At 31.8% G+C, this 22,107-nt stretch overlaps 1 protein-coding gene across 1 annotated transcript; it reads right to left on the bottom strand.

Annotated features, from left to right (window-relative positions):
- Positions 1-1,944: 1,944 nt before the first annotated feature.
- On the bottom strand, positions 1,945-21,816 carry LOC114132804 (dihydropyrimidine dehydrogenase [NADP(+)]). The gene is made up of 14 exons (XM_050205569.1): positions 21,299-21,816; positions 20,117-20,326; positions 14,776-14,979; positions 10,777-10,938; positions 9,998-10,227; positions 9,528-9,687; positions 8,751-9,420; positions 8,091-8,347; positions 6,836-7,285; positions 5,913-6,065; positions 4,514-4,987; positions 3,811-4,308; positions 3,584-3,744; positions 1,945-2,721 (listed from the first exon to the last, which is right to left on the bottom strand). The coding sequence occupies exons 1-14, from the start codon at positions 21,380-21,382 to the stop codon at positions 2,562-2,564; spliced, it is 3,873 nt and encodes a 1,290-aa protein (XP_050061526.1). The 5' UTR covers positions 21,383-21,816; the 3' UTR covers positions 1,945-2,561.
- Between the last annotated feature and the right edge of the window lie 291 nt (positions 21,817-22,107).

Below are 22,107 nucleotides of genomic sequence, written 5' to 3'. Positions count from 1 at the left end.
AATCAAAACTAAAATCCGTGTACTATTTTCGTACTGTTTTTAGTACTTGAGGTGTTTTCTCGATAATGTGCGAGTAGATACCGATCAGCGTAGATAGCGTTACTTGAATAGTTATAACAATTATATAACTTATAGGTGAGAACACAATTATACTTAAATGTCTTCCAATAATGTTTTATTAGCATCGTCAAATATTATGTTAATTACATTATTAAGTCTTTTCATTTAATTTTAATTTTTTATTTTCTTTATCCATTACACAATATAAAAATAATGATACATTTTGTGCTTGAGCTTTTAACGAGATGGTGGATGTCAAATTAACAGTGGAGTGCATTAAGACTATAACGCTCTCGCACAGACGTGTGAAGTTAAGTTCGAACTATATGCGAAAATGGTATTCATTTATATCATTCGATTTTAAATAACCGAACTAGAATTGATATCCAATTCGGTGATTGATGTAAATTAGTAATTACACATGTGACATATATTATTCTATAAATTAATTTAATTAATTAATTACATAAATCTGTTCTTTAATATCGATTGTTCTAATTACTTCTTGGATCTACGGTCCCAAAAATTCTTCATTAAAATCGAAGATAAAGTAATATTGTAAAAGACCACGATTATTTTCAATTTCAATATATTACTTTTAAAATGTTTATTTTTTTACGGTATTACACTATTACGCTAGTATCACAAAATTGTAATAACAATTGATTTGTAACATAATTTTAGCAAAATAATTATGATGCTCGGTGTTTATAAATTTGAGAACAAATTGTAATATATAATATTGTATTATTTTAGGGTAGAGCTTTGAAAATCACTTGGTAATAATCTAAACCAAAATTTTAAGAATATTGGATTTTTTTTTTTTTAATACTTTTATGGTTTTTAATATTGTTTTTACCAAATTTGATACAATCGAATATCATTAAACACCATAATGGACAATGGTAGTAAAATTATATAACACAATAAATAAATTATAAATTTATTTTGAACCCAATTTTAAAGTCATTTATAATAATTAGTAATTATAAGCAAATTAAAAACATAAACAATAGTATTATTTAAAAAGGAATAAACAACGAGCTATAAAGCTATAAATACAAATACTGTATATAAGAGACTCCTTTTGTTCTACCCTATATGTAATATGAGCTATTAAAAAAGTACAAAATTATTAACTATTTCTGGGAAAAATATGCACGAGAATGATTAATAATTGTGTTCTGAAAATTTCTGTTTTATTTTTTTGCTTATAATTAATTTAAAAATATTTAATGATAATCAGAAAATTCAAAACTATGAAATTACTTAACTTTATCAACTAATTTAATTATTTAGATTAGTTTCATTATTAAATTTATGCTTAATTTGTTTTAATATAGGTAAAGTTTTTTCTCCTATTTGAATAAATATAAACTATAGAATGTGAGTTTACTTTTGCATTTATTGCATTAATTATTCTCAGCATGCTGTGTTTTATTGATTATACCACAACTTAATTATTGTATTATATATTGTTAGCTAGAAAATAAAATAAAAATATTGTTTATGTATTAAAAAAATATTTTTAATGACAATACATGCGGTAGGTACTCAAATATATATTTATTTTGTTATTATTTCATATAATATGTTTTAAATTTCAATTATGATAATTGTTCAAAACTGGAAGAGGAACTGGATAAAAATTAAATAATTGTTTGTAATAATTAAATAATTTGATTCTATATTTAGATATTTAAATAACTTTATTATAGCGTCTTTTTTGCAAATTTAAATGTATTCAATTTTTACAAGTGTGTTAAAATTGAATTAAAATTAACCTAACTAAATTAAAATTAAGTTGAAATTATATTTATCTATATTTCTATTATTTCTAAATTTCCCCGATATAAATTTTTTTTTTTTGAAAATAAAATTAAAAACTAGACATCGCAGCAACACTAAGCATGAGCCATTTTTTATTTTATACATCACATTATCTTCACGTACATAATAATATAATATATATATAATAGTATATAAAGTAAAAGTAAACATTTTCGATTCAAATAAGTATAGCAATATAAAATATTGTACAAACGTGTGCATCATAAATACTAAAAAAATTATTATTGTATAAATACGGTAATTTAAAAATATAAAACGATCGATTAGATTACATATTAGATATGCACGACTGTGAATGATGTGATGAGTATCTGTGCAGTATATAATGTAATAAACTACACGTTACAATACTACATATAATAATATAATATGTAGGTCTTTAACTACATCGAGTTAAAACCTTTTACAAACAACATAAGCATAACATAATACCGATATAGGCGATATCATTACATAATACCATTTTTGGTGTTTAAAGTTACTTAATATATATTATTATTTATATAATAGACGCTTCGATTCGAACAACAATTTATCATTATTTAATACACGACTGGCACAGTTATAAGTTTTAAGACTCGCGGACGTATAGATCTCGGTGGCGCGTGAGTAGGTAAATATTTTCGGTGGAAATAATATTATCGTGACCATCATTGAGTCGCCACTGCCGGACTACCATGGTCTTTCTGTTCATCCGAGAAACGCTGCTGGTCAATGTATCCGCCGTCGTTGGGACACGCGTACGTGGAAACTTGCTGTCGACGGCCCAGACCGCGATTCACCACATGTGGTACCGTCTTTTCGACCATGCTGCCAATGAAATAAAGAAAATATTAGTATGATAATATTACCTATTTCGTTATGTTATTATGTATAGGACAAGGAGTGTAGACGTTATCCGGACGAAGCACCAATTTATGCTGGATCAAAGGAACTGCGGAGGTATCGGCAGAGTGTATGACACGCACTCATAGTCCATCTATGAGCTGTGTGATAGAAATTGTGTTCAGAATATGGCACGTGTATCAGAGACTAAATCGGCAAACTAACTTGTTACTTCAAAACGCCCTGCAGCACTTGTACGTTACCATATATATATATACTTATTACTTATATAGTTATATAACTTAATATTATTACAAACACAATAATATATTTTAAAATATATTTATAATAATAAATATATTATTAATTAAAAATGAAATATCAAAAGCACCCCTGTTTAGATACAATTCTTAAAGCAAGGCTGTAAATTTAACGAGCTATAAGAAATTTGGTTAGGTGAAGTACTCAGAAAATTTTTCTTTGGAAAAAATAATTTAAAATGTAGGTATGTTGTCATTAATAAAAGTAAAAAATTTTTTTAAAAAAAAAAAATAACAATAACAACTAATAAAAATTATACATTTTTCTCAAATATGTTTTTTTTTTTTTTGTAATTAAAATTATAAAATTATTATATTAATTTTTTTAAATTATACAGAAAAATATTGATAATTTTTAAATAATAAGTGATTTCGATAAAAAAAATAAAAATACTCGCTGTATGTGGCCATGTGGGTATTTACACCTTTATGACATTGTGAGTTTTACAATATTCGAGGTGCTAAGATACATGGATTGGTATTTGATTATAAGTTACAATAATTGAACCAGTTTCTACGGTACGTACCTGATGCAACCAGCAATCGGGCACACCGTCAAACACAACGTACAACCCGTGCACGAGTCAGGTTGGACGTGAACAATATGTGATTTCGGGTCCATCGAAATCGCCTGGTAACCGGAATCATTACAAGCCATATAGCATTTGCCGCAATTGATGCACGAGTCCTATAAAAAAACATTTACACGATGATTTATATATTATGAAGCTCACACAAAACACACGCAACTGACCTCATTGACTAGAGCCACCACCTGCGCGCGATTGTCGAGTGATTTGTACGTGCCGACGGCTTTCAGCGATCGGCCCACAACCATTTCCACAGGCGTCTCCACCGGAGCAGGAACTAAGTCGTCATTGGTTTCCTCTGGTTCCGGTTCCGGAACCGTAATCACCAGTTCCGGTGTCTGACCAACTCCGTTGGTTTTGGTCCCCTGGATCGTGTTAGCCATATCTGCTGCCGCGCCGGATGCCTGCTCACGGCGCTTGTTTCGCAAGTACGGTCCAAACATCGGTTTACTACCCTTTTGGTCGGCGATCGAGGCCGTCGTCGATACGATATCGTAGTCGTCGGATAAGTCGATCGAATCCTTGACCAACGCGGGGGTGGGACGACTCTGTTTCTCCCGTCCTTTGTCACCGCCCATACCGTTCATGTACAACAACGCCTTGAGTCCGGTTATATAGTCCTGGACGACGGTAAAGTCCTGATTCTGAACAGCGCTGCACACCTGCGTGAAACGGAATAAAATTATGTACCGGATAATGAAACGATCGTCCCAGAAGGCCTTGGCAAAACAGTGAAAGTAATGACAGCGAAGAAAAAAGAGCGAAATAGTATAATTATCGCTATTTTTACTTTACAATATTATTATTTCACCATAGCTGCTTTCGCTTTTTTGGACGGATATTGTTCCGACCACAACTATAGTATACCTGAACGACTTTAGCACCACAATACAGGTATTGAAGCGTGGAAGCGGCACTATCCACACCGCCCGTGGCCATTATCTGGACAGGTGGTCCTCCGTCACCACCAGCGGCCACGTCCGGTCCCAGGGCTCGGGACAACGCCGACACGGCCCGCAAACCCATAGGCCGGACAGCCGTGCCTGACATGCCACCGTATGTGGTTCGTGGCGTGTCCGCAGTGGTTTTTCCAACTCCTGGCCACGGTCGACCGCCGTTATAGGTCACGTCCAACGGGCCAAGGGCCGAGACCGTATTGACAGCGGTCACTCCGTCGGCTCCGCCGAGTCGCACTGCCGCTCGGGCTACAGCCACCACGTCCGTAACGTTGGGCGTGATTTTCGTGAACACGGGCACGGAAATTGGCGCCCCGCCGTCACTAGGATATCGCACCGCTGCTCGTTTGACCCATCGCGAAATGTTCTCCACCAACACCGGATCCTGTGTGGAACACGAGGAATAACCATTTCAATAAAATTTAAAATTCAAATACCTCGCTTAGTCTTAAGTGTATTAAACTATAAAATGTTAAAGAAATAAAATACATTGGTTTAATATTTAAGACTACAGGCCAAAATGTGAAAAACATGTTAATTACAACAAAATAATGTTTTACGAAAATTGTTTAACATTACTATTTAAATAAATTAGGTAAACTTATATATTTAACAACTCGCTTAAAAATGATTAATTATTTAGCATTAGTAGGTAATTTTAGTATGTTGTTATTGTACATCTATAGTAGGGGATAAACTTTTAATAAACATTTGTCTAGTGCAGTGATTGCTATTATAAAGTATCAACTGTAACATATTGTAATATATTTATATTATACTATATTTAAACTATCACCACTTTAATTTATAAGGAATTTCATGTGAAGAAATTTAAATTTATTTATAATTAATCTATTTTAGATTGTATAAACATGCATGACTGATTATAAATTTATGCCGTAGTTACATTTAATATTAGTTTATAAATAATTTTAAAAGTTTAAAGTTATTAGAGAAATATGTCAAAAACCTATCTAGTACAATATAATATATATATATATATATTATATAATATATACGTAATTATGTACTTATATTATTCCTTTTTTTACATTAAAATGTATTCTATAGTCATTTAAATGTAAACTTCTTTTTCTTAATAGAGTTATAAAAATTTAACTTAAAATAATTTATTTTATGTATGAAGATAGTTGATAATAACTACTCTCCCAATACAAGCTTAGCTTTTAGGTCTTTAGGAGGTATTACAATATTGTGAATTATTTTGAACGAATGAATATATTGATTACCTATTAATTGTTGCAATAAATAAACATAATATCTCGTTACATGTAATACTACTTCTTTACCTGGCCACACGCTAAACCCATTCCAGATTCACCCATACCGTGGGGACAACTTAAGTTTAGCTCCAGTGCATCGGCACCTGCATCGCATGCCAATTTTGCAAGTAGTGTCCAATCGCTCTCTATGTACGCGCACATTATACTGGCAATTAGGATCTGCAACAATATCATTTTGTAAGTCATTGTCATCATAACGATTGAAAAAAAAAACAAAAAATACATCTAAAAATTAACTTGTCTAGTAGATAGTTAAATTATACAAGATGATTTACTAAGCATTTTTAGTCCCATTTTCCCCTTAAAAATGAATTTATTCAATTTTTGAAATTGTTCAGTAAGTTTACTTAATTAAAGGGTTAATACAAATTTATCTTTTTCAAATGAGAACTAACTTTTTTTTTACTACCAATGTTAAGCAGATGATTATTTTTTTAATGTTGATTTACATCAACATATATCTCAATGAAAAACCAAAAGTAGTTTTTGAATTATCATAATTTAATTACTAGAATTGAGTTTTAAAAGATGATTTAACAAAAACAAAAATATATTTAATGTATAATTTATAATTTTTATTGTACGCTAATAATTTTTAAAATTATAATATATATTGATAATTCAATATCAATAAGTAATAACTATAATTTTGAAATTATAACAGCTCCAAATTTTATAATTTATTTCACAACTCAAATAGCAATTTATAGAAAACAGCGTGACACTCATTTGAAATAAATAAGTTGATAACGTCAAAAATAATTTCTACAAGAAATAAAATATATTAAAATATATTATACAAACATCTAAGTAGCTATTTAGTTCTTGAATATACTTAAAAATTGTAAGATCATTAATCATTAGTAAAAATAAAAAAAATTCGATGATCAGGCTTAGTAAATCATCGTATATCTATATACTTTACTCACGTGCTGCGGAAAGTCACACTTCAATTCTCGAATGGAACGTAACCAATATGCGGCGGTCTTTTCCGAAATCAATTCAATGTTCAAAAAAGCACTTCTGGCCACATCTGGATCTCCGGCACCGATAGTACCAGGTCCTATACCATTGGCAGCCGAACCACCTCCTACACCATGACCACCCAATCCTACGATACGTGGTGATACGTTCGTTACCAAGTCCTTGTCCAGTCCGAACGTTTTTGTGACAGCGAATGCCCAACCAGCGCGGAATGCTCGGCGTATCATCGCAGCGCTTGTTGTAGGCGGTGCTGAGGCCAGACCGAATGGGTTCAAAAAACGCAGTCCGCACATCCTGACTGATAAGTCCACGTCATCAATTGCTGTTCGAAAACCAGGCAGTAGTGGTCGCGAGATAGATGATTGGTGATTTTGGATATGGTAACCGTACAACTCCTGCTTGGAAAAATATGCTATGAAACATTTTTGCGCAAATAGTTGGACTATACCAATAGTTGGGACTATATAATTAAAATATAATTTAAAGAGTAAAGACAATACAGTATTTGTAGAATGTTTTATACAATCACATCTTAGAGGTAAACTCGATGATAAACGTACCAATATTGATTCTAAATCAATACCTAGCTATAGGACCTGTAAGTTGTAACTACATTTGGTAAACTGATACTGAAAACACCAATTTATACAAAGTCAGGTAAAATATTAGGAAACTTTCTCCATATTAACTTTTAATTTTTAAAGTCAAATAATATATTGTTTTTTAATTGTTCTCATTAACTTGTATAAGCTCCTATGAATATAGTATATAATAATATATATGTAGATAAAATAATAATCATTTAAAAATATTTTTGTATCATGATATTAATTATGTATAAAATATTAATAAGTATTAATCATTATTTATAACTTATGAAATAAAATTGTTTTCAATTTTTCAATTTTATCATTTTTTTTATTCCTAACAGTTACTTACTATGAAGTAATACCAGTTTTGTTTAGAAAATTTTCAACCTATTAAAATTTGAAAATAATAGGATGGATGATTAAAAATTTACAAATAAATTGTAACTAACCCATCAGAACCATCTTATAATCTTAGTAGTATTAGGCATAAAATCACTTTTATGAACGATACCGGTTCACAACTAGGTTCCGTGGCTTTTATTTAAGAAACTAATTTAACTACAGAAATATTAATAAATTCATATATTCCTCATAGAATCTATAAATGTACCTGTAGATACAGATGTATGTGATACGCAGCCGTTTTTCCATCGTTGGCCGACTCTACCGTGGTCTGCGACGGTTCGGCTGTGTATACTGTTGGACAAGAAGCGTCGCCGCCGCACCACACTGGTGGTGGCGTCCGCCGTTCCTGTTTGTCTTTATCTTCATCATCCGTCCACCACTCACAGCGACCGGTTTGAGCGTCAACGCACACTCGTCCAGTGCGCTTGTCTACTCTTGCGTATGGTGCAAGAGCTTCCGCCACTGAACGTACGCAACAACATGACAACCGCATAATAAAATCAATTAATAAGATGATAAGCCAACTTCGCCCTTCGCAGTGACGTACTTAAGATTTGGAACTTAGAGGATATGATTAATCCAGGTTTCAACTAAGTTTAGGTACATTTTATCTGAGAGATTAAATATTTTGTTTAGACAAAATTAAACATTAATTGTATTTTAATTTAATATTATTACACTGATTATAACATTATTTTCAATTTTTGTTATTGGTTAATTGCCATCTGGTTGTGTCTAGCCAAAAACACATTATATATGAAAAAAATGCACGGGGTATACAATATACATAATACATATACAACCTCCCTACTTCAATCATAAACAAGTCACTGCTTTCTCGAGAAATCAATTTCAAATAACTCACATTCTTTCGGTAATCGTGAGCCAAACGCCGAAACGACGCAGTCGGCGCGCAACACGAACAAGTCCTCAGCCGAGTAGTCTTCGTCATCGTCGGCGAAATCTTGCTGTGGCTCCAGGTCGTCCATGTCGGTTCGGCGGAATTGCACGGCTCGGATTCGATCGGTACCACCGCCCGGAACTTTACGAAACAAGAACCGCACTGGCTGCGAGTGGGGCACCAGCTCGCAACGCTCTCGCATCGCTCCTTCCAGTTCTTCCGGGACGGCGCGCACGTCGGGTGTACCACGTCGGAAGACGACACGTACGCGGCGGGCGCCGCACCTGAGCGCAACCGTAGCGCAGTCCATGGCCGTATCACCGGCGCCCAGCACCAGTACGGTTTTGCCCCGGAAATCCGGAGGCAGAGGCGCGGTGACCGATTTCGACGTTCCGCAGCCGCTGTTGCCGTTACAACCACCACCACCACATCCTCCGCGACCGTCGGGCAACCGCTTGGAGTATCCCGAAGCCTGTCGCAATAGCCATTTGGAAGTGTACACGCCCAGACTTTGGGCGGCGGCCGTAGTGCCGCTGACGTCGACGTCGCGGAAGAGATCGGCCGGAAGTTGAGGTTCCGGTAAGCCGACGGCCACGAACACGGCCCTTGCTCCATCAGGTCCTTCTATTAGGTCCTTAAAAATGTAAAAATAAATACATAAAAATAAATAAATAAAAACATCACTCATCACAACATCTGGTTGTTATAACCGTAACCAAGATGATATATAAAGGCACACACCTTTAACGTCATATCACCGGGTCTACCACCGCCGGCGGAGGGAGAATATAGCCGACGACCGTACTCCAGGCGAACGCCACCTCGACCGTGCTCGACCATCTGCTCAATTTCCCAACGGACTGCCCGCCACGGTAACCGGTACTCGGGTATCTCGGAGGCGCTATACACATATAACATTAGAAGACATAATAATAATGACACAAATGCGGTGAAGTGTTAACATATGGAACGCGCTAGAACCTAAAAACTAATTGTGATGTTTGGCAGCGCCGTATTGATCCTGTTTTCATTATTATTATACATTGATACATTATTTACGTAGGTACTTAGAATTTTATAATTGTTCGTAAAAATATTTATTAAAACGAAAGTTATACGAGTAGTTAACGATATAGGATCAAAATGCTTTGTTAAAACTTATGTGGCTTTCTGTTAATAGCGTATATAGACTATTTATTTTATAAACTTACCTAAGGCCGCCGGCGTACGCACCCGATTCGTAGACCGTTACGCGCCGATATCCGAGTCGGTTTAAGTACGTGGCGCACGTCAGTCCAGCCGGTCCGGCACCAACCACAGCTATGGGCGCCAACCTACTCTGGCCTCGAGCTTTTAGCGGCGGACCATCTTCACTTTCCTCGTCGTCATCGTCGCTATCCGAAGATACGGCCGAAGGAGGAACTGCCATGTCCATAAACATCTATAACACGTACAACGACGTATAACGTATATTCACTGTAAAGCCAGTTGTTCATTACACCACGATATATATTAAGTTGAATATAATACTCAACTTGTAGGTAGGTAAAATGTTACTAAAATTTTATTGCTCATGTACTTATGTATTATTATACACGGGCTAAGCCTTTTAATACAACATGGTGATTACGATAATTGATACATAAGTCATATAATACATATAATCGGTAAATAACATATAAGTGTACAATGATTTACTATTTAGTAGTTACTAAAATCCCATGAAAAAAAATTTTAAATTAAAATTATAGCATTACTGCGTCAGTGTTTGATATAGGCTATTTTAGAGGCCGCGCGGCCATTGACTAAATAGTTTTTGGTAGTATATCGTATATGAAACATAAAAATAGACAATGGACCAAGACGAGCGCTAAGAAAATTATCAGCAATAGTCATTTTACCACTAAGAAACCCGACATTGAATTACGTTTCTAGTAACCAAAACATCAATTCGGACACTAGATTAATAAGATTTAAATACAACACTTACTTCCAGACAAAATTGCTGCAGTCCACCGATATTGATAGGTCCGCCGTCTGTGCCGGCCAAATTACAAGAACCGGCGCATAGCTCACTCGTCGGGCACACCATACCGCAAGACAAGCCCACCGGGTTGTCCGACAGGATCGTCTTGGCGGCTCCATAATAGTTCTGTAAAAGTTACATGTTACATGTTATGATTTCAATAAATACATATACATTATAATGTATACATATATATATTATACATTTATACATTATACGGACCATGGACGCCTCCCAATAGTAGACGTTTTTTTGGAAGGGAACAGTGACATTTTCACTTCTTTTCAATTGAAAAAATTCCAAATAACAGACACCTATTTTAGTCATAGTTTAAAAATAATGAAAAAACAACGATAAAAAACTCGTTCAAAAGCCAATTTTTTTACAAGATATTAAATTATATTTATGTATGTATGCACTCCACTTTTTATATTATTTATTTAATACAGTAGAAACTGTTAATAATAACACCGATTGTAATGACATATTGGGTATAATAACCTTAGATTGAAAGTCCCTGCAAAGCTCCTATATGGAGTTATATAGACTCCTATTATTGGTTATAATGATAAACGGTTATTATGGCCTATTTTCCTTGGTCCATTGAATGTCATTATAAACAGTGTCTACTGTATATATATTTTTAAATATTAATATTATTATATTATTAAACCATTAAATAATAACACTATAATTTAATTTAACTTATTGTTAATTTTACCTTTTAGACTTAACTATGTATTTCAAAGTTACTTCCTCTGAATAACGAACAAAATTTCGATGATTTAGAGTGTCCGTTATTCATAGATTTATCCTTAATAGTTATATAAAAGTTATATCTATAAATATATTATACTTGTTGTCGTATTTAATAGAATCGCTATATGATCGATGGTGACTTTTTGTGATGAGTAGTTTTTTTTTTTCTAAACCATTACTAATTATTAATATAAATAAACAAAAAAAAATCTTTCAAATCGAAATGATTGGCTATTAAATATAAATCAACATTTAAAAATTGTATATTTACGTAAAATAATTAAATATATCTTAGCTGTTAAAAGTAAAATATTTATATAGAGACATTTTACTTTGATCATCACTTCTTTTGTTACAGTTATACTGTGACAAAGTTCATACAAACTGTTCAAGTAATGTTAAATGTTGTAAATTTTATTTTAAAACCATAAAAAAAATATTGATACTGTTACATAGGTTATATTTGGACTTGGATTAGGTGTTTATTTAATTATAGTTGGGTATACGTTTGTATTGGTGTTTAAATATAACTCAATATTTATTATCAGTGGCGTTCCTGTGTAGGGACAAAAAACCGTACCTATTAAAGAATTCTATTAAATACATCATTACATACTGCTTACCGTCTTAGACGTGGAAACTTTCATGGTATGTACAAATGTAAAACATTATCAAGCATTACACCATTATACCATTAAATTCTCTTTCCTGACGGTTAACTATGTTTGTATTTATGTATGGTCTACGTCTACATGTCTATCTAGTTATTTCAATTATTATTCTTTAAAGTATCTAAGAATGTATTTATATGTTCAATAATTTATTTGTATGAAATTTGGATAACCAAATTAAGAATTTAACATTTTCTATTTCTATATCACATAAAATGCAATAGATCGTTAAAAATAAACTATAGGTAATACCTATCAATAATATGAAATGTTTCATAAAACTTTCCAATTTTTTTACATGATTGGCTAAAGAGTGTGTACCCGCTGGTGGAATGTACTTAACTTGAATAAGTGGGTATTAAACAACATTAGTACTTAACATAATTAAGTATTAAATATGTAAATAGAATAAATTACTCGATATACAATAACAAATAATATATTTGCTATAGTATTAAAATATAATATAGTATTATTTTATGAAATATCTAGGTACTTAATACACTTGTGATAAACCATTTATAATTTATAATATAACAAGTTATTTAAATACTTAATAAGTTGTAATTTATTTTATGTTATCACTTATCAACAACGGACTGTTGACCAACAATTGTTGTATTTTATAATAAATAGTAATAACAATAATTCAAACAGATACCCAAGTGCTTCAACATGTGTCAGTATGCATCGATAAGTATTATAAAGTATCCACCTCGCCTCTATTCACGTCTAGTGTGTACAATATACTATTATATTAAACTTGTAAATAGTATTACGTAACTGTTATTTGCATTTTTTTTTTTAAATAAAAATAGAAATTATCAAGATTTTTTTTAACGTACAATATATATTAATATATTATATACATTATACATGGTTGGAATTTTATAGCACTTAAAATTGCATAAATATGCACTAAAAATATGCAAAAAAAAGGAAATCTTACAGTAGAAATCGACAAAAAAATCCCAACAACATAAGCAGATAATACAAATTAGAACCAAATAACCCAAAACCCATCCCTAAATATTATCGACATAATTGTACGGCGTTGTATTAGTGTAATCGGCCTCTTTACTTAATCTATACATTTACAATTTACTTAATAATTCGATTGACAAAAATCTAAAACCACGTTTTGGTAAAATATAATTTCATAAAATAAGATCGATTTTGATTCAAAAAACAGGTAAAAAAGCAAAAGTCTCAAAAAGTCCAAAAAGCAATAAAAATTGAAAAATCACAAAATATGCAAAAAAAATTTTAATTTGAGTTCTCTGTATCATGAAACACATTTTTAGCTTAGGTTAAGTTGCTATTTTTTAAGTATCTCATAAGAAATATGCAAATGCTATAAAATCCCAACCCTGATTATATATATATAATATACATCGTTATACAACGATTTTTCTATTCAAAATTTCTTTATTTCCTTGAAATTTAAAATACAAAACTATCATTTAAATTCAGCCTCTTTTTATGCATTTTCAAAATAATTGGGCCAATTTTAAGCTATTTATTCTATGAATTTATTTACATCACCATTCTATGTCTGTACTCTGTACCTAGTCACTAGTAGTTATTGACAATTGACTTACAAATTAATAATAATAATATTAATTGTAACGTCTTTGTTACTGATTCCAGATGATATAATAATAATTGTCATTCTATGCTATACACTATTAATACTATATAGTCTGGATGGAGTTAGTACCAGAAACTAGGATTTATTACACTTAAATACATTTTTTTTTAAAGATCATAAAAATATAACAAAATATTAAATAAATAATGCGATCTTTAATTTCTGTGGGTAGCAGAAAGAGTGCACAGGCTACAGGCATAAAACTCAATACTGCAATATTATAATTATAATTATAGGTATACATATATGATATGTAATATGATATATACATTATACATATATCATATTACATGATTGTTCACCGATCTTTAGTGAGTAGACAATTTGAATACACAGTCATTACGATTTAGAGAGTTAATAATAAAGTATTATAAAATACGCTTTTGTATTATTATTCGTATTAGTAATACACAACACCTTCAATTCATTAGTATAAGATCGGTTTTATTAGAATTACACTTTACACAATTATTATGACAAAAAAAAAAATAGGTCCGTAGTAGGTACATTTATGTGTGCTACATAGCCTACATGTATAATGTACAATTATATCGATAATATTATATAGATTATAGGTATAATAATTAACTATTACGATGATTTCAAATTAAGTATTTGGTTCTAATTTTTGTTATTTGCCTATGTTGTTAAGACTTTTTTTGTCGATTTCTACTGTAAGATTTCCTTTTTTTTTAATGTTTTTAGCGCATATTTATGCAATTTTAAGAACTTTAAAATCCCAACTCCAAATTTCTCAAAAAAAAAAAAAAAAAATGTTTTCATAATATGTATTATTGACTACATTTTATATTGATATTATGAGGAAGCTTGTGTAACATTTTCGAGCTTTTTGACCGAGAACAATTTTTTTATTAATATTACCTGGTTAGCGATACTCGTAATAAATGATTTAACATCGATAGACGTTGGACACGATAGCTGACATGGCGCATGTGCACATTTGAGACAACGGCGCGCCTCGCGAACAGCCGCTCTCTCGCCACCTCGCAGTGTGCTGGGTTTGACGTCTGTCCACCATCGGTTCCATAGACCACCAGCACACCCATCTATGACACCTGCGGTGTCCTGCAAAAATACACAAAACAATTAGCACGAATTCAGGGAGGTACACAGAGGGGTGTTTTGGGTATTCAAACACCACACGAAAAATTTAGTTTTTGTAATAAGAATGTAATACTAACAAATTAAAATAATTAATATAATAAAATTTGAATAAAAATAAAAATACTCAAACAATATTTATAAATACAATAAAGTAATATCTATTGTATATTGACGCGATGGGTGCAAAAGAATTTGAATAAAGCTCTACTTTTCAAGAACTGCAGATTTTCAAGAACACCCCCCAAATTTTTTTTCTGCGTACGTCCATGAATAATAATAATGAATAATAATAATGAACGCACGATAACTACTTACGAATCAATAATTCAGACGGTCACAATAATAATACAATATCTATACGTTCAACACAATATTATAAAAAAAATAAAACTCAAACAAGCAAATATAAGTACGCCAAAAAGACAACTTTTTACGCAGTTTTACTGAGTTGTATGAAAATCATTAAAACTAATGATAAATCTTTTTTTTATTACGACATTTTTTCTGGAAATAAGATATCGAACTATCTGAAACCGGCTTAAATAAGTGTGTTGTATTTTGAAATGATCGATAAGGGGGTAAATTACCATAATGAGTCTTCTCAGGGAGTGCCCCACATTTTTTTTCAAATTAATCAAATTTTTAAATATATATTTTGTATTTAATTAAAATCATTCTATAGAATAATCTACATTTAAAAACTTACACTGACATGCAGTTATTGTTAAAATTTTCTATCTACGCCTTATAATAAACGTAGGTAGGAATTCAACAATTTTAATAATTTTGAGCTGTCAGTTTAATGTTAGAATAAATTGACTTAATATCAATCTTAAAGGTATAAACGGTGTCTATTTTTACCATATTTTTATCTTAAGGCGATTTATCAGCTAGTATACACGTATATAGGTAATAGGTATGTAAAATCAAAACTCAAAAATGTGCATACCTTGCTTTACAATTATAGCATACGAAAAAAATTAAAGTAAAATATAAATAACATTTTTATCTATAAACTTCATTATAGATCAATTCACTGACTTTCTGCAATATACAAGATTAAAACTTCTAATTTCAAATATACTTTTCTGTACCTTAAACCTTTTAAGACAGTGTTTTTATTCTTTATTATTTATTTTATTCCTCATAACACATAAGTCATAAGAACTACGTTTTTCCAGTATCATAGTTGGTCGTTTCTTGCAATATTATAATGCTAAGGACTAAGATAGTAAGATATAAAGGTAACTTTATGTTTACTTTATAAGTGAAAAAAAATATGTATTATTATATTAACTAGCATTATCGAAAAAAAAATATCCATTTATATTATAATATACATATACCTAACTACGTCGCTATTCGCTATATCATTAATATATGGATTATTATATAGCACACCGTCAGCCCTACCCTACCACATAGCTAGTCTGTTTACTGCTATCAATTTCTAGGAATAAAATTACAATAATTACATTCTTAAAATACCAAGCTTGAAAATTAAACCTAAATGATAACAAAATATTATGTATTATCATTCGTTCATTTGCTCACGTATTCGTCATACAAACAAAGGAGTAATGTTATACATTTATAATATTATCATCCGTCCACACGAAGATAACAAAAATGTTATTGTAATTAAATGTTTTAAATTAAAACTTTGACCATACACACGTAATGTAAATTAATATATTATTTCCTTTCCTGCATAATTTATTTTCCAGTAAAATTATCTAAGCACAGACCTATATTATAATGTTACTGATAAAAATTTATGTCAAACAAACTTCAATAATGCTTGGGCAAACGCGAACTGCCGACGACATACTATGAAAAAAACGTTACATTTCGTTTTTTGACCGGCAATTCTTCATAATATGACCAACATAATTTGAACAGAAAAGTAAAGCAACTATATCTGCATTTAAAAATTTCATAGTAAATAAGTTCCTGCCGTATCTATAATATAACATATAAATAACGATACAATAATTAATGTTACAAAAATAATAGTATACCATATACAGTTATAGTAGTATTACATTGTTTTAAAAAATAAAATAAAACAATAAAATTATGGTCAAGTGGGTAACGCTCTGCTGTACAGTAGGTCACTGTAATCATAATGAATGTGTTAAATTGAAATGCAATGTTATCGTTGTATACGAAAAACGATTGTGATAACTGATAACCTATTACTGTATTAAAGATTTTAATATAAGCGTAGTTAACAAATTGTTTTGGTAGAAACGTAGTTAAATTAGTTGGATCTCATTTGGTAAAAACGGATATTGAATAACTTCGTGAAATCACACAAAAAGATTTTCAAAACAAATTTCTTAATATCTGAATAATTAAAAGTTTGTAAACCAGAAATTCGCATGACCGTGTTGTAATGGTACAAACACAACAACAAATAATATAATAATATAAATTTTATTAGCCGTTTGACGTTGTAGAAACGCATTATAACGCGAAGTATTAGAATATACCTAGGTATGTAACAGAGACGTATGTTGTGATCGTGATATTTTTTAACGAGCAGCGAACAGTTACAACTGCTGTCGTCGCCGACGATGCACGCCGCAAGACAAAACTAAAAATCAAGTAGCGACTAGAACGTACAGCCCTGGTATCACAGAATCCGTTTCGCCAGAGCAAATTGTCGATTAACCCCATACAATGTTAAAAATTGTATACGTTTTTTTCTCCAGTAGGTCGAATTTCTGCCAATTTTCAATTTGTTATAAATTTATTTACTAAATACTCTAAATAGTGATTTAAGAAAAACACTCAATTTAAAAAAGAGTAGTCAAGTGGGTAACGCTCTGCTGTCCAGTAGGTATCGAGTGAACCCCGGACGTATAGTAGGCTTATAATGGGTGTGTTAAATTTGAATTTAATGATAGATATCATTAATACCTATCATTATATAATAGGAAAAAAACGATTTTGATGATTTGTCAGCCTAGGATCTAGGATATATATTTTCTATTGAGTGGTGAAAAAAGTGGTTTATGTTTTAAAGACCTGAATACACCAAAATTAAATCTTATACAGAAAATGCCAATTTAAACGATTGGTATATATATTTCAAGTTTCTACGACTATCAATTTTTAACTATAACAAAAAATTTTAATTATATTTGATAGAAAATCGTTATTTTAGGCGTGAATTTTGGATTTCGTAAAATTGGTTTAAACATAAGATACATTTTTTTTTAATTTGCCAACGCTCAAATTTTTTTATAATTATTGTAAGCTAAACTTATGGAAAATCTTGTATTAAGTGTCAACTCTTAGCTACTTATACAATAATTTTAATACAATTTTTAACTACAAAATAATTTGCGAATATTCATGATTTTGACGAATTTTTGTCATTATTTGAACGTAAAATGCTATTAAAAAAATTGTGCCTATGTTCCTATATTATTATAATTTTTGAATTAACTCACGAGGAACTATGTATTAAATTTTAAGTATTTTGTAAACAAAAGCGAATATTTTAAATGCCTATAAATAGCATTAAAATAAGCGAAATAATTAAAAAAAAATTAAATCATGTAAAGAAAATGGCAATCTAAAAAAATTTTTGAATAAAAACAAATATTTAAAATAGTTTGAGAATAAATTTTTATCGTTACACAATTTCATAAAAATTTAAAATTCAAACGCTTATAACATTTTTCCTATAATGACGCTTCGAGTTTTCCCTATAGCTATTTGAAAGAAAACTTATTGAAAATTTAGTGTTGAATTTTTTAACCTTAGATATAAATACACAAAAATTGATGAATTTTCAACAACAAAATTACTAGCAAATTGCAATTTTGACGTAGGTATTTCGTCAAAATTTGAACTTAAAACGCTTAAAAAAATAAACACTAACAATTTTTGTTTTTTTTAAACTACAATAAGAACAATTTATTAGAAATGTATTAAATTTTCCAATTTTTTTTTTTATCAACACTTCAAAAAAATTCTTAAAAAAATCAAAAATTTAAGTTTGGTTCAAAAAAAGCCAAAGTATTTTGAAAATTTAGCAATATTTATTTATATTATAGATACTTGGTGAAAATTTCAAGTATTTACAGTGGTTCATTTTTATGTTACAACTATATAAATAAATCGATTTTATCGAAAATGGTTTATCGTGAAAATTCCCGTTTTTCCATCACTTTTTTTTTGTTTTTCCCTATTTTTTTTTAAAACTGCTGGAAACTTCTTACTTTTGACCTCTATAATGCACCAATGATATTAAATTTGCCATCAGAAACCACCCCTGAAGTTTGAAATTGAAACATTATTTCGACAAGTTAGGTGTATATACACAAAAAATAACTTCATTGTAGAATTAAGTATACGTACATTCATCGCTCCGTTGAGAATCTAAAATAATTTATTTTTATTGAATAATTTGATCATTTAAGATATAAAATAGTACATAGTTGTAAATCTAGTAAAAAAAATATATTTTTTAGATATTTATATATTATACAGATATTTTATTAATTTATTAATTTATATTAGATCTATGGAATTTCGAACTACAAAAAGTATTTTAACGTATTTTGAATATTAGCTGTTCTCGATTAATTTCATCATAAAGCACTAAAGCACAACTTGCCACTAATTAGTTTTTCCTTACACTCAAATATCTGGGTTTTGGTATCAATAATAGCCGTAAATCGTAATGAAATGTTAGGTATTATTTTCATTATTGTTAATCGAGACCCTTTGTCTAAAATAAATAATGTTGTAAAAACTAAGTTTAATCAAAATTTGAAATATGACGTGTTTCTTAAATATATTATTGTAGGCAGTTCGCGTATTTTTCTTAGAATTTCTGAGGTTTCCAGATTTCGACTTTAGTATTTACATATATAATGTATATGACACACCACACACGTGTACTTACCAACCAGATTTAAATTGAAAATACCTTTTGACGCTTTCGTTATCTACCACAGAGTACTTAAAAGTAAATACCTACAACTTTCAGTCCCGTTCAAGACGAACTTTCGTTTTAATAGGTATTCGTTATTGAAAAAAACCCTTAAACGGACAATAGTACCGTGAGACGTTTACACACCTCGGAATACGTAGAATTGCGCTTGTAATGATGACGGTCTACGACCGTTGCCGCAGATGGCTTGACTACCGCCCGGGCCCGGGCCAGCCCAGATCCCGCAGCCGCCATCAATCCAACTCCTTTTCCTCCTGCCGTCGTACCTCCATCGTTGGCCACAGTCGTTGTCCATTGGCAATTAGCTAGTGGTCTTGGGTTCAAACGGAGTAATTCCTGCGAAAATTAAACCAAAACGGATTATTTTTCAAAAAATTAACATTTTTCCATAATAATATTTACTTAGCAGCATAATGAACATAAATATAAGTACCGCTAAAAACGTTAATTTAAAAGCTGAAATCGACGTGATCAACTTTTTCACAGTATATCTCACGAGTATAATATTATTATAAATACCTTTTATATAGTATGTTAAGAACTTGCAGGTATACCTTATTAATATGTGGTACCAGTGGTAGATTTTTAATGCAGAATTCAACGACGATAGGATTATTTGTTACGATAAATTTTACTACAACGTTTTCACTAATTTATTATATACATTATATATTTCGGGTAGAAAAAGTGCTTTGCAGAATAATGTAATAGGTGATTCCGATTAAACTTTGGAAATCAAGTCTAAAACCTAAATATGGTGCTTCTCGCATGGGTCAATAATCGATTATCGGCAACGTCGAACGGTATTGTTGTATTCGACGCAATAATATTGTGTTATGCGATTTAAAATTTAAATATATATACACACGCGGACGCCAAACTGGAGGCTACAAACCGGTTGACTTCGATCGCCAAACAGCTGATCACGCGATGAATTTGTATCATAATAATTAATAATATAAACAACTATCGGATTTTTCTGTTTTAATATTTTTGTTAACACGGTCAGGTTTCGGACGATTTGAATGTGGATTTGTACGCCCTTACTATAAGTGTACAGCGTTATATTTTTTAGTCGATTTAGAATTTTCAACAATTTTTTTTTCTGTTTTACTCGAGCTTTTTTCGATTCGTGCCCTGCAGCAGTCTCCGCGGCGCAGTGCGGGTATCACGAAATCTACGTATTTCGGAAATACGTACGTACGTACGTCGCAAGCGATCCGGCAACAGAGCAGTAGTGAGTACAGCGAGTTATTAAACGTGTTTGGGGTGTACCGAATTCTCTATAGTCCCGGAAACGACGCTTACCTCGATGTCGGGCGGATCGACGCTGCAGCTTCCGACGTACGGAGCGTCGGGCTCGGCGCGCCCATAACCGACCGTGGCCGCCATCGGTCCGTAACACCGCTGAGTTTACAACCTTAGAGTCGTCCTGCAGTGATGATGATATTATAATAATATTGTTGCGGCGGTGATTTCGTATACTACGCCGACAGTGCTCCGGTCGGGCGACGACCGTGTGTCGGAAAACCCGCGGAAATCTCCTGGTCACCCGCCGTGTGGCTTTTCCGTATCGGTTTTATCGCGAAATACACGCGCAATGTCTTCGGGTTGTGCGGGCGAAAAACGTGTCAGCTGTAAACGGTCGGCGAGACAATACAGACGTAATATTACGCGAACGACGTCCGTACGCGGTCGACAGGTACTGCAACAGTGTCGTATATAATATATTATATATTACAAACTATCAGCTGCTGCGGCCCGACGATTTTAATAATAATAATAATAATAATAATAAAATAGAGATAAGCGTACTGTGCACGCGCGATTGTTGCGCATTAACACATCACGGGCACGACGTTATTGCGACACGCTTCGGCGTCCGCGGGATCACATGTCGGCCTCGCGTCGCCTTCCACTTACTCGAAACCCCCCGCCCCGCCCGGCACGTTGTTTGTGTTTATTATATTATTATTATTATTATGTTTTCCTCGGCGGCGATGACCTCTTTACGTCGTCGGGGGGCCCGGCCGGCACTGCGGCATCGCTGCGCAATAAACGCGCGGGGCGCCGTCGCCGCCGCGGCACTCGTCGTCCGCGCTCGATCCCAACGACGT

Source organism: Aphis gossypii, chromosome X (assembly GCF_020184175.1).
Source record: "Aphis gossypii isolate Hap1 chromosome X, ASM2018417v2, whole genome shotgun sequence".
In the NCBI taxonomy this organism is placed as follows: domain Eukaryota; kingdom Metazoa; phylum Arthropoda; class Insecta; order Hemiptera; family Aphididae; genus Aphis; species Aphis gossypii.
Note: the sequence above shows the minus strand (reverse complement) of the source record. Positions and strands in the feature narration are given on the sequence as shown.

Bases quoted from the DNA above. Each gene is read 5' to 3' on its own strand.
- LOC114132804 (XM_050205569.1), bottom strand. From the start codon at position 21,382: ATGGCGGCCACGGTCGGTTATGGGCGCGCCGAGCCCGACGCTCCGTAC. The intron at 10,228-10,776 runs GTAAGTGTTGTA...TACGTGTTATAG, and splicing joins TGCAGCAATTTTGTCTGGAA to ATGTTTATGGACATGGCAGT. The intron at 3,745-3,810 runs GTCAGTTGCGTG...GTTTTTTTATAG, and splicing joins TGGTGGCTCTAGTCAATGAG to GACTCGTGCATCAATTGCGG.